Source organism: Fulvia fulva, chromosome 4 (genome assembly GCF_020509005.1).
Source record: "Fulvia fulva chromosome 4, complete sequence".
NCBI classification, from domain to species: Eukaryota; Fungi; Ascomycota; class Dothideomycetes; order Mycosphaerellales; family Mycosphaerellaceae; genus Fulvia; species Fulvia fulva.
In genome coordinates, this window is record NC_063015.1 from 5,485,827 (window position 1) to 5,498,805 (window position 12,979).

Here is a 12,979-nt window from a genome sequence, read left to right on the forward strand (position 1 = left end):
ATAAGACAACTAGGTTTCACTACTACTAATAGCGTAGATTGTACTAAATAACTACAACTTAGAGACAACTTCTATAATACCGTTCTTCGCGAACTTTAGAAAAGATCCTAACTTATTTAGAACACCTAGATCCTACCTATAAGCCGAAAGAGCTATCGTGACGACGGAGACTCTTAAGGAAGTCTATAAAGAAGCCACGAAGGCGATTATAGATGTATAACAAAAATTGTCTTAATAACGGCAAGATATAAGAAAAATGGTACCTCTACTAAAAAAGGGGGATAAGGTCTATCTCCTTATAAAGAACTTCAAGATAAGGAGAAAGACCAAAAAACTGGATTACGTTAAGGTCGGACCATTTTTGATCGACAAAGTTATAGGACTAGTTAACTACCGACTATAACTACTACCTAACGCCAAAATCTACCTAATCTTCTACATCTCTAAGCTAGAACCCGTAGACGCCATAACACCTTACTAAGAGAACTTCTACTTTAAACCGGAAGTAGAAAACGAATTCGAAGTCGAGAAGATCCTAGACAAGAAGGGTTAGAGATACCTTGTTAAGTAGAAAGGATACGATAACTCGGAAAATACCTAGGAACTAGAACCTAACCTACGAAACTATTAACAAAAAATATAAGAATTCGAGCACTAACACTTACCTATCTACTACCTTCGGACACGGCGTTCCTACCGGAGAGACTAGAGAAGTCAATAGCGTTATTAACAAAATCAATCGAGGACCACACCGTAGGAGAGAGGCCGATAGTTATATCCGCCGTAGGACAATCAATATCCTCAATTTCGCTAGAAGCCTCTATCTCCGTCTCTAGACACTACGCCTTCTTACGCGCGCGCTCTTTAGCTTAGCGAAGTATCGCCTTGTCCGGTACAAGTCGCGCTAGAACCTCTATAAGCTCCTCCTTATCCTTCTCGACCTTCTTTCGATACTCTTCTCGAGTCTTATTAAGAGACTCCTAGGAAAGGTTGACGTATTTCCGATCCCGACAAACGTACTCCGAGTAACGAAGACGAAAACTACCCTCTATAGCAATATAAGAGAATCCGTTAAAGAAATAATAATCGTACGCGAGATCTACTAGACGGCCGAGTTCGTTAATTTCTTTCGCGAGCCGGAGACGATTCTTAGAAGAAGAAGACGATATCGTTGCCTACCTACGATAAGGGGATATTATATTATCTTATATAAGCTTCGGGACGTAGCTAGGCTAGAAGGGGGATAGTATTACGGTTCGGATAGAGCTACGACGATATATACGGCTATTAGCTAACGGGATCACGTGCGCTATACGAGATCACTCGCTTACTAGTGACTTAGTAATTCGAGATCGCTCGCTTACTAGTGACTTAGTAATTTGAGGTTACTCGCTTACTAGTGACTTAGTAATTCGAGATACTAAGGAACGCGACAGTTCAATGTTCCGCGAGATATCAATCATTGTCACGAGGGCTTCAAGATCGACGGGGTCAATGTCGAACCAAGCAGTATGCGGGTGGTCTGCACGAGGGATGGGAAGGGAAAGGACGACTGACGTGGCGTGGGTCTGACTTTTAGAAGATGAAATATCGCAAGGGATTGAGAAGGAGGCCGAGGCCTCGCATCTTTGCACTTTGCTCGACCGAACCAATGATGATTTTTCTACTATTTGGGTGACCTCAGAGCTATTCTGCCTGTTCTCCAATGAACGCAACAGTCATAGAATGGTTTGCCATGCCCCACATGTTTCGCTTCACATCGAGCCCAACCACATCGGCGACAGGGCCACTAGCCTTCAACATCCACATAGCATCACGACCGATAGACGCAAGTGATATGGATGCTGAGAATTATGACATGATAGCGATCCGCTCCGTCCTCTGATCGAGCTCGCGAAGAGATTCTTATTCAATTGTTTGCGAATGGTTTGTGCACACTGAGACGAGCGTGTTGGTCCTGTCGTTGGAGTCGCGCCAACATGGGATGTTCTACGTTTTCCACGGCCGATCGGTCATCAGTAACACACCCTGCGGCTTTGCTCACACTCGAAGTCCGCGGTATAGGCGCCAGAGAGTCCTTGTTTCACAACTGTTCGATCTAGCGTAGGAGGTTGGAAGGCAGCTTCATTGCACTCACGCTGTGTCAATCGTACTCGACTCATTATTGTGGATCGGAATGCTTCAGGTCCAGAGAGAGATAAGTCCAGGGCGGCAGAGGCTCGACTCGTCGTTCCGCCTGAGCGCGTTTCGTTGAGAGTGTGCACTCGCTCTCAGTGATGTGTCCGGCATTACGACGCCTACGTGTGTCTGTAAAGACATAGTGTTTTCATTGAATGCTCAGAAGAAGCACCGAGAAACATTTCTTAGCGAGTGTGTTCCAGTACTTGTCGTCAGGACCAAGCTTGACAATATGTAAGGCTAACGACTGATGATCAACTTCGTATCCTGGAGCAGATCGCGGTCACAACGCACAACAGGCTCTAGAGGTCCTTCGAAGGACGTTCGTAGTAGTCTCTTCGATCTCTGCCTGTGCATAAGAAACAGTGCAGTCTACCAAGCCAAGTTCGGTCTGGAATACTGTCTTCGCACCTTCGACCAAGCGGTATGCGACATGGCAAATCATCGACGACTCCACTCGCTCCTGGTAGGTGTGGTAGCATTCATACTTCCACTTGGACCGAAGCACAAGACTGGCGATCAAAGACTCGCCAAGGCGTGTAGGAACAGCTTCTGGTGGACTCTTCCTCCATGAATGTTCGGCCAGAGGTTGTCTCGCCAAGGCCAATTCGTAACGGACACATGATGCCTACGGGCCCGCCGAGCTTTTTCGTCTTGCTCAAGTCTCAAGATCCGTTTGGAGTCTTGACTCGCCAAGCCCAGGCCGTTGATGGCGGCGGCAATCGTCTTCAAGGTCTCACTGGAATTATGAGAATAGGAAGGTGTTACGATCGAACTGCCAAGCCTTGATCTGGCGCTGACGGCGGTGTCGTCGCTTTGGTAACTTGAGGTCACTGAGTGAGTCGTAGTCGTAAGGATGCCGGAGTCTCAATGCCGTGGTCATGCTGCGTTCGACACAGTACACGGCTCACCACGCCATACGTCACAGAGCTGGAGGTCTCTTTCCACTCAAGGTATAAAAATTGTGCTAGATGGTCGGCTTGCCAGGCTCGAGATGTTGTTGGTGATGGATGCCGCCCTTGCTCCATCACAGTCGATTGATCTCATATGATGACACATCAGACGTTTCGTTGCTGCTGACATATCAGGAGAGCAGTCGTAGTTTTGGCCTCGCCAAGCCGCACTTGATGAAGTTCTTCATGCTCACACGTTGCTTGTATCCGATGTGATGCGATGACGATCAGCTGGCCAAGCTCTATCGAACGTTGCGAATGCTGTTTCACGCAGGGCACTAGATTGCCTCTTCACAGCAGGCTGAGGTGCCATCGCTGGTGCCATGTTGATGTTTGGAAGAGTTGCGTCCGGCTCGCCAAGCCATGTCCGACCAAACATATGATACTCAGACATCATATGGGCCAGATGTATTTTCTTAAATGATTTGCTTGCCAAGATGAATCGGAAATTGGGATAGTATCGCCGTCTTGCTCCAGTGGTATGATTGGGTGAAGAAGTGGTAGGTCCAGGCTCGCCAAGCAGGGTCTGTTGATTGGGGGTCTTGTGCTCGCTGTTTACGCAGAGTTGTGAAGATGGGGAGATTATCGGTTCGCCAGGCTCGATCTGGGTTGGTGGTGCTATCGCCGCTCTTGCTTGGATCTGTGAAAGTGGTAAATCATGGCTCGCCAAGCCAGGCCTGCCGATGGAAGCGCTGCCCCTGTTGCTCAGGGTTGTCATGATATGGTGGACCATCGGGCTCGACCTTTGTTGATGGTGGTATTGCCGCTCTTGCTCAAGGGGTGAGTTGACGTGAAAGTGGTTGACCCTTACTTTATAAGCCAAGTCCGCTAAGAGAGAGTCTGCTCTCGCCGTTGCTCAAAGTTGTCATGACGTGGTAGACGATCGGCTTGCCAAGCTCGATCTGACACCTGTTACGTTGACAGTTGAGGTGGTGCGCCATTTCCAAGATGCCGCAGTCTCGCTTGTTGTGGTTGTTGCACAGATGTCAAAGCATTCCATTGCGGCTTGCCAAACCAGGATCCTGCGAGGTGAGAAGCGATCGGCGTGCCAGGCTCGATCGCGTGTGATCCATGTTGACGTTCTCGCTCAGAGTGAAGGAGTTGACTGTGTGTCTTTAGTGCGTTCAATGCAATGCTATTCTCTTGCTCAAGTGGAAGTGTTTGGGTCTGAGTTGCCAAGTGCCAATGCGCAACATAATAGGCTTGCCATGCTCGATTCGAAGAAATGTTGTTTGTATTCAGTTTTTTGCTCGAGGAATGTTGTGTGTTCGCGATGCGCATTCTGCTCCGTGTGGTGCCACTGTCACGTGTAGAGTCTGGGTCTGGCAAAGCCAAGTGCAGGTGAGGGCGCATAATCGAGTCGATAGTGCCGCATATGCTCTGGGTGATGACCGCTTCCAAGTCATCTCATGGTGTCGTAGGATGAGGCTTGCCGGGCCGTCTGCGTAGATGGGTCATGCGTCGTCGCTCAATTAGCATGTTGTAATGTTTTTGGTCGTGAAAGCACGACCGTCAATTGTCTTCGTGTTGATAAGTTCCTGCTCCGTTCAGGGAGTTGTTCAGTGGCGTTTTGACTCTTTAGGCTATGTTACAGAAGATTGTTGCTCTCTGCGGTGAATTGGGTTGTTCATAATGTCCTCTTGCATCCAGCACCGTACAGATATGGTCGCTTTGTGATACATGCGTTGTATGGTTGTGTACTCAGTCTTGTGGTGCTGACCGGTTACTTGAAAAGATCGTGCGTTGGAGTGATGATGCACTCGTGATTGATGGTGTAAAGCCAAGCCGTTGATTGTGGTAATGTTAGTGAGAACAGGCAGAGGTAGTCGAATGCAAAAAAAGTGCTGATGGCGAGCAGCGTGAAAATAGTATCGAAACTCCTTCGGGCCCAGACACGTATGTCCAGAAATCTTCCTGCCGCTGACGTTGTGGTATCAAGCCATGAGAACGTTGAATATGGCTGGACTCAGCATCATAGCAATAGACATATCATATTGGGCGACCATGTCACTGAGCCAGAAAGCCTTGACCTGATCGCAGAGCTCTACAAAGTAACAACAAGTCGCCTTGGCAGTGGCTCTCGAGAGGTGAATGGAAGTGGAGAGCGAATACGTCTCGGGCCGAAGTGTGAAGTGTTGCATGTGCTTCGCGACTCACCAAGCGGTCCACTTCTCCCCCAGATTCAAACTCTCGGAGAACATCAACCACTTCGCATCTCACGCATCGCTCTCTTTCTAGCATTGCAGACGGCAATACGCTACTTGTCAATACATTCTTGTGCTCGTCTCCCTGTCACACATTACTGTCGCTATCAACATGCCGAAACCCGAGTCGATTTTCCGGGACATCAACAACCGCTTCACTGGAGTACAGGAGAAGTACAAGAGGCTAGAGAATCTGTATCACAAACGAGTCGGCGCAATCGCCAAGATGGACCTCGACCGAGAGCACGCAGCTGAGCGCTTCTGCCTCAATGCGATCTTCGGCTGGCGACCCTAACAGAACGAGTACAACATCAACGTCTCCAAAGAGAAGCTCGACATAGACGAGGCACGTCCATACAAGCCCATCACCACCGAGTGGTTCAACGACTTCAATTTCATGAAGTACAAACTCGAGGCTGAGGACCCCGAGCTTATCACCGGCCAGAACCTCGAGCTCTTGGGCAAGAACATCTACCAAGCCGAGCAAAAGCTCAAGCGACTCGAGGCTGCAGTCAAGCTTCTCTTCAAAGACCATCAACGTAATGAGACGATTCGAGAGCATATTGCGGTTATTACGCGTTGGAACGATGCGTGCGGCGCTGTCAGCCGTGGAGTGCCGATTGGAGAGGCTTGTCGAGGCGAGTCGGAAACGTCGTGGTTGAGGAAGCGGGCTGCGCATACGTCGGCAACGACCAAGGGGGAGCTACCAGACAGCAAGTCCTGCCCAACAGAGAAGAAGTCCGGCTCAAAAGCCCCAGACCCACCCGACGATGACGATGACGACGACGAATGGTCGGATTGCGAAGAAGACGAGAAAGACGAGGACAGGGAAGATGAGGTGAAAGCCGCATTTGCAGCACAAGCCGCAGACTGGAAGAAAGCAACTCAACACGGCGTATGCTACGAGATCCGCGTCAAGTTCGAGGTGCCCATGTGGGACTGCGCACTCATCCCTCCCTTCGTCTGGACCATGATCGGCTGGGGTCCAATGCAGAAGCTTATCGAGGTCAAGGAGATCTATACCAACTCTTTTACCATTACCGCCAGTACTGCTAGCACCGCACTCCTCGACGACTACATCGGCAGATGGAAGGCGCTCGCTCCCCATGAAGCCAACTACCCCTACCCTGTCCGTGGCATGACAAAGGAAGTGATCCGGCAGTTCGCACGCATCACCCTCTCCCGAGCGACTCTATCTCGTCTATGGCCGGATCAGAAGATCAAGCTGATGGTGAAGGCATTCCTGGTGGGCGGTAAGGGGATTGGCGCGACTTTCACCGAAGACCGAAGCAAGATCGAGGTCAAGCTGGCTCGAAGCACGACGGATGCACAGATGAGCGCGTTCAAGAAGTATCTCAAGCACAAGGAACTCCCGCGCTGGCATTCGGACTGGATCAATAAGCGCACAGGCGATGCAAACTCGGCTCAGCCAGATGAGAGTATTGGAGGTAGAGAGGAAGTGAAGCTGATTAGGACGGCGATTGATGAGATGGTGGAGATGTGCGAGACGTGGAAGAAGGAGGTGCATAGATTTTGATGTCTGGGAGGGAAGAGCGCGTCGTGCGGTGGATGTGATACTAATGGCAAGACTGATGTGGTAGAGCTGACAGTGGCGGCTGCACAGAGGTCGCAAATGCACAGATTGACTGCGAAGGAAGGGCGCCTCGCGCAATGGATGTATACTAATGGTAAGACTGATCTGATAGGGCTGAGCACCATGCCAGCAGCTTGGAGAATTCCGGAATTCTGTCAAAATAAACGGCGTAGCGCTTCATCCAATTGGTTGCCATACAATGAGCAAGACCGATCTAATGGAGCTGGAAAGCCACAATCGCAGCGTGGAAAGTGTAATATGAAGAGTATCCCTTGCAGGTCAAACGGCATGGCATTTCACGCACTGGGTGTAATACCAATGGCAAGACCGATCTGACTACTAGGTCCATACCTGAACACACCGGTTAGATACGAACGGCAAAACTACTCTGGACGAAGATCGAGTCTAGTAAGCCCAACACATACACCATTATAGCAACTCGGCGTGACAGCGAGCACGAGACACCATTAGTGCATCTGACTTAGCCAGTCGGGGTCTATTACTTCTTCACTCAACTATACTAATGGAGCATGGCGGCAACACCACCACCGATACCCACGATACGGATATGAGTTTTTGAGGAAATGTACTGGCTCGAAGCCAAAGTCGCACACATCACGCCTCCATGGCCCCGAGCTGGAAAGCACCCTGCGGCTACAGAACAAACGATTGAGAAAGACGGCCGAAGCCTCTAATATGGGGAAGTATTTGCTGGGTTTGATCATCCTATTTATACAGTCATGTACTCGTACACCCTACATCAGACCCAAACGTCTCGAAGTGATGCCTGCATCACTTACCTGTTCATGCGATCATGACCTACCTCTACTTATTGTGGAAGCCGATCTTGGGGAGCGGACCAGTTGGGGCTGGGACGGTGGCAGCCTTTGGCTTGCGACCACCTCGCTTGCCGCCTCGCTTCTTGGTGGAGTAACCAATCTTGGTGACGTGCTCGGTCTTTGGAGCCTCGACCTGCTTGGGCTTGTTGCCAGAGACCTTCTTGACCTTCTTGGTGACGGTCTCGAAGTCGTCCACCTCGTCCCAGTCGACTGTGGAGGAGTTGAGAGTCTCCGAGGTCTCGGAGGTGTTGGTGGAAGAGGAGGCCGCGGAGACAGCGACGAGGCTGTCGGTGCTTGAGGAAGCGAGGAGCGAGAAGAGGTTGCTGGTTGAGCCAGGCATGGTTGCGGTGGGGTTGGTTGGCCTGGTTGGTTGAGTTGCAAGAATCTTGAAGTTGATGCTCAAGTTGTTGGCGTGGTTTGGTTGCTTGTGGTGTAGCTGTTGAGTGTGGTTGTGATGCTGGTGATGATCTTCCAATGTAGAAGCAAGGCAGACTTATGTTTGCCAATGGGTAGTCTACCTGGCACAAAGATCATTGTCAAAGCACCGTAAAAGGCATTGATGTGCATTGTGCTATTGCTTTCAAGGCAGTCCCGAAGGCATTGTTGCCCAAGAAGCCATTGGCGAACGACAAAGCCGTTGATGCTCATGATATCTTGGAGATGTTAGACAAAGCGAACGCTGTGGTCAGGTGATCCTTGTCGGTGCATACATGTCCATACGTCTAGAGCACCGCTGGCAGGCGCAGCCACCTTCACAGTACTGTAGCCTTCTAGCACCTCGCGTAGCAGGTGTCGAACTTACAGATACTGACCTAGCGCATCAGTTGATCAACAAAAGGGTATGGAACAGTCGGGCACGACGCTGCCAGGTTGCGTGCGGTGCTGTCTTGTTATCATATTGTCAATTTCATGCTAAGATTTTGCAGCCTTGCGAGGTTGCCCAGCTACACCCACAAATGATGTGTCCTATCGCAATCCAGACGTTAACGAAGCTTGCTTGTTTGCAGCAGACTTTCTTCACAGTCTCCTTGGAACCTTGGGAAGGGCTTTGACGGACAGGAGCTCTCAGATGAACAGTGTAGCATTTCCGCCTTTCTCTGATCAAATGTGCATGTTGGCTAGGTACTATCGAATCAGAAACTGGTTCTGGTTGATATACCACTGGCTTCCATTGCCTCCTGGAAGGTAGACGTTGGTGTCAATGAGTGCTATCCCTACAAAGTCCGGGGTGCCTTTGATCCTTGGCTAGTTGTTGGCGTCCCCGACGAACTGAGTATAGTAGTACTGGACTAGTGGTGATAACACTTGATACTCGCCGGGAGGGAAGTAGATGACGGCGCCCAATGCCGAAGACTGGCCACAGCCCTCTCCACAGCGAGCTCCGTTGACGATTGCGTCATTGATAGCTTGGGTATCGTCAGTAACTCCATCACCGCGAGCACCGTAGTCTTTGACGTTGCGAAAGATAGTGTACTGGCTTGCGTTATCCACAAATGGTGATTGGCCATGCTTGACAATATTTGGCCAGAAGTCGGGATCGTCCCGGAGGCCCGCCTGCCGTAACTCTGTGGCAACATTGACCTGTCCAAGAGCATCGCTGACTATAGTATTCAGGGCTTCGAAGTATGCTGAGTGAGCCGCTGGAGCTTTCATATCGCCTTTGTCGGGTGCGACCCCGAAGGTGTTGTCGGTGTTGTCCACCATATACGATGGCGGAGGCTTTGGAGGTCTTCGCTTGAAGCCAGGGGTCAGCGGTGGCACATACTGTGCTGTTGCAGCACTGATCAGGCCGCCAATGGCGAGCAAGCTCCGTCGCTTCATTGTGGGCCCTCGCGAACGGTAGTGGTGCTGCCGTGGTGTGGAGTAATGAATATGAGTCCTTTCCAGACATTGTCGCTGTTGTCAGTAATCGAGTATCCGTGGCATTTTCCAAGAATGTCTCGTTGGTTGTGCTGCGTTTGAGGGTCAATGGTAGACTTTATGTAGAAGAGGTGCAGAAAGGCTGTGGGCAAGAAGTGAGCTTTCACGAAGGCAAGGCTGCAGGGCAGGCCACCTGTATCTGAAGACCCGATTGCATGTGACCCAGGGGCGGCTACCCCTTTGGTGCAGGTGGGGAGCTGACCGCAATGAGCTAGCAGTGACATGAATGCATGGCCAACAGCTTTCCACATGTCGCATGATGTAGAGAAAGACGTTTGCATTGAATGATTTGAAGGCGCGGTTCCTCTCTGTATGACATCAATATCCCCGCACTGACCTGGCTATACTCTATGTGACGGACCTTTGAGTCACTTCAAAGCACTCGTGCATGTTGGAGCAGCGGAAAGGCACATTCCGCAAGCGCATCCGCCGAATTCATTCTCATCCTCTGAGTTCACTTGCGCATCTTGTCCGTAAAGCGCCTCTGCCTCACGTACTTGATCCTCACGCCATGCAGGATACTCGGTCATCTCCACCAATTCCCTTGCCCACCAGTCTCCATACCACTCGAGCCATTCGATGATACCCTCGAAGACGCGCTCTCGCTCTTCATCGGTGCATCGAAGACGTGGAGACACCTCCTGAGCAAAGAAGATCCGCCATTTCCACTCACGCTGCTCAGCCTTAATCTCATCACCCTCGAGCGTTGGTCCCCTGGAAGTTTGCTCGCCCCGTGAGCAATAGTAGTAGATCATGAAGCTTTGATTTTCCGGCGTCCCCTGCCCTAGCTGGAAGCCAGCTCCCAGCTCCCAGCCATCGCGCCACATGTCCCTACCCAGTGGTGGAAGCAGACAGCCGTCTTCGTCTATGGCGTCCTCACCCATCTCGGTGTGTGTCATTCTTTCTGGGTCTGATCCCCTCACACCACGAATACCGCAGATGCCTGATGTGCGCATATCGTTGTCATAGATGCCATCAGTCACGGCTAGCAAGCTGACGTAGTTGGCAGGCAATTGTATGGCCGCGTAGTCTGGATCGTCTTTGTCGAAGGGGTCGTTGACACCAATCTGGAGCCGGTGCAAGAAGCCTCTCAGCTCCTCGGCTGGGACTGGCGGCGAAGTCCCGGCATGATGTTGGCCGAGATCATGAGAGCGTGTCAGAATGTCGAGTGGCCTAGTGAGGCCAAGGGACGTGACGCAGGACGTCCAATCATCGAAACCCAGGCAATGAGCCAAAGCAGCTTCTTCGTCAAAGAATGCTCCCTCCGCAGCATCCTCCGCTCTCTGTACTGGAGCTCCAAGCCACTGTCCGTTGGACCATACTTGCTGCTCCTCAAAATTCTTCACCGCAGCGGCAACGCGGTCGGTCATGCTGAGACCTTCGAGACCTGCAGTGATGTCGCCCATGATGGCTTTTCGTAGCTTAAACAGGATTGAGGAATGCGCGACAGAGTTGTTGTGCTGCTGTGAGAAGCTTGCGATTTTCTGGTGGCGTCTCGCTTACTACATGTAGCGTACAGCAAACGCCCGCAAGTCGTGATAACGTAAGCGCATGTGACGACAGCAGAACAGACGGCGTTCACTCGACACCTCGTGGTTGACTCCGAGCGACAATTTACAATGCAATTACACCTATGTACAGATCACGAGCACAGCTCGTCATCGCCGGCATGTTGCGAACATCTGACTGCCTTTCGCCAAGGCTTTGTGCGTTAGTGTAAAAGGTAACGGGACATCTCGCACGACAAAGTGATCCATTGTTCGCCTCAGACAATGTATTGCCACTCGTTGGCTGACAAGACTTGTTCAGACATTGCTCTTTGTGACGATCGTCTGTTTCAGAGCACAAAGGGCTCACAGATACCCCTTGATCTGTTCAGGACTGTTTTGCGATTTCCACACAGACCAAGTCTCCCCCTGATACCCAGACCACTATCGCTTTGACACACAAGTTCAAACACACAATCAGAAGCCTGAACACAAAACCACAGTCTACAGAATCACCACGAAACAACATGGCCGGTCCATTGTCGCTTCGTGCCACCAGCACCATTCAGGTCATCCTCGCCCAGTCCACATTCCCGGCTGAAAGCACCGACTTCAACTTCGACGACACATATGGGACGTTCACTGTTCATCGTGTACTCACCGAGCCCATAGCTGTGCGATGCACCACATGTGGTAAGCTTCATAGCTTCAAGATCGACCCGCATGAGTGGAAAGTTGAGGTCGACGAAAACGCCACGCCCAGCGCAGGAGAAGTCAATTCATTGGGAAGCAATGTCAAGTACGTTCATTTCCACGGTATCGCGATCACACCACCTCAGATCACTGACATTGAGGACCACAAGACACAGACTGACGACCAAGAACATGTCCACACAATCAGCACAAAAGTTGAGATTGCAGCTGTACTGAATAATCTACAAAAGCAGCTCGGAAATCTGCAGCTGGGCTATCACCACTGGCTGTTTGCATCAGAGAATTGTCGAACCACCACCTCTATCTCCAGCAACCTTGAGACCTTTCCGCTGTCCACAGCCAAGAAGGTTGCCTTCATCAGAACGGCATGGCTCCGTCTCTTGGATAGTATGTGCGAGCCACAATGTATCAGCGCTGGACCTCTCTTCAACGACCACATCGGCGTGCATCTCGATCAGTGGCTCATGAAGATCAAAAAAGGACCGGGTCTCGGCTCTCTCGTTGTCCTTCTTCGCGGCATGAAGACTGCTGGTGTACTTGACGTTGAGAACGCATCCATTAGTGAAAGCTCAAGACGCAGTCATCCGATGGACAGAATGAATCCCAAGCAGATGCTCACCGTTGAGAAAGTATCCGCATGCAAAAGCTTCCGATTCAGTCAGCAGGCTAGCACACTTGACCCAAAGCAGATTCTCGCCTGGCAGGATGTTTGCGAGAAGATCGTGCTCCGAGCCCATGACGCCGAGGGGACGTACTTTGCTTGGCAATTCTCTCCCGAAGGTGACTTTCGCGCTCCGTCATTCGGTGTACGTGAGATGCTCAGAGAGCTTGCGGTGAAGAACAGCACTATCAGGTTCTTCCAGAAAAGGCACACGAAGAGTTCCGTCGATCTTGACACCCAGCTTGCTCGAGCGTTGAACGGCGTGATGAATGTGCTTGGACCGCTCGCACTTTACAAGGCGGATGCGACGCTTCAGGCTCAGTCTGCGGTAGCTGTTCGCGAGAAAGTACTTGCGAAGATGAAGGCAGGAGCATATGGTCGTATGCATGGAAGTTTCATTCAGGCCGTGAAACGTGTGCAGTAGATTTA

The 12,979-nt window shown here is 50.9% G+C and overlaps 5 protein-coding genes across 5 annotated transcripts; 2 read left to right on the forward strand and 3 right to left on the reverse strand.

The window, feature by feature from the left end:
• Window positions 1-5,447: 5,447 nt before the first annotated feature.
• Window positions 5,448-6,872, forward strand: CLAFUR5_05198 (uncharacterized protein; the record flags this gene model as incomplete). The annotated part of the gene is made up of 2 exons (XM_047904346.1): window positions 5,448-5,543; window positions 5,634-6,872. The coding sequence occupies 2 exons, from the start codon at window positions 5,448-5,450 to the stop codon at window positions 6,870-6,872; spliced, it is 1,335 nt and encodes a 444-aa protein (XP_047761305.1).
• An 882-nt stretch (window positions 6,873-7,754) lies between these two features.
• Window positions 7,755-8,335, reverse strand: CLAFUR5_05199 (uncharacterized protein; the record flags this gene model as incomplete). The annotated part of the gene is made up of 2 exons (XM_047904347.1): window positions 7,755-7,978; window positions 8,287-8,335. 2 exons carry the CDS (start codon window positions 8,333-8,335, stop codon window positions 7,755-7,757), a joined length of 273 nt encoding a protein of 90 aa, XP_047761304.1.
• Window positions 8,336-9,013: 678 nt separating this feature from the next.
• CLAFUR5_05200 (putative glucan endo-1,3-beta-glucosidase) lies at window positions 9,014-9,589 on the reverse strand (the record flags this gene model as incomplete). The annotated part of the gene is made up of 1 exon (XM_047904348.1): window positions 9,014-9,589. One exon carries the CDS (start codon window positions 9,587-9,589, stop codon window positions 9,014-9,016), a length of 576 nt encoding a protein of 191 aa, XP_047760777.1.
• A 467-nt stretch (window positions 9,590-10,056) lies between these two features.
• Window positions 10,057-11,094, reverse strand: CLAFUR5_05201 (uncharacterized protein; the record flags this gene model as incomplete). Its single annotated transcript, XM_047904349.1, has 1 exon — window positions 10,057-11,094. The coding sequence occupies one exon, from the start codon at window positions 11,092-11,094 to the stop codon at window positions 10,057-10,059; it is 1,038 nt and encodes a 345-aa protein (XP_047760776.1).
• A 608-nt stretch (window positions 11,095-11,702) lies between these two features.
• Window positions 11,703-12,974, forward strand: CLAFUR5_05202 (uncharacterized protein; the record flags this gene model as incomplete). Its single annotated transcript, XM_047904350.1, has 1 exon — window positions 11,703-12,974. One exon carries the CDS (start codon window positions 11,703-11,705, stop codon window positions 12,972-12,974), a length of 1,272 nt encoding a protein of 423 aa, XP_047760775.1.
• Between the last annotated feature and the right edge of the window lie 5 nt (window positions 12,975-12,979).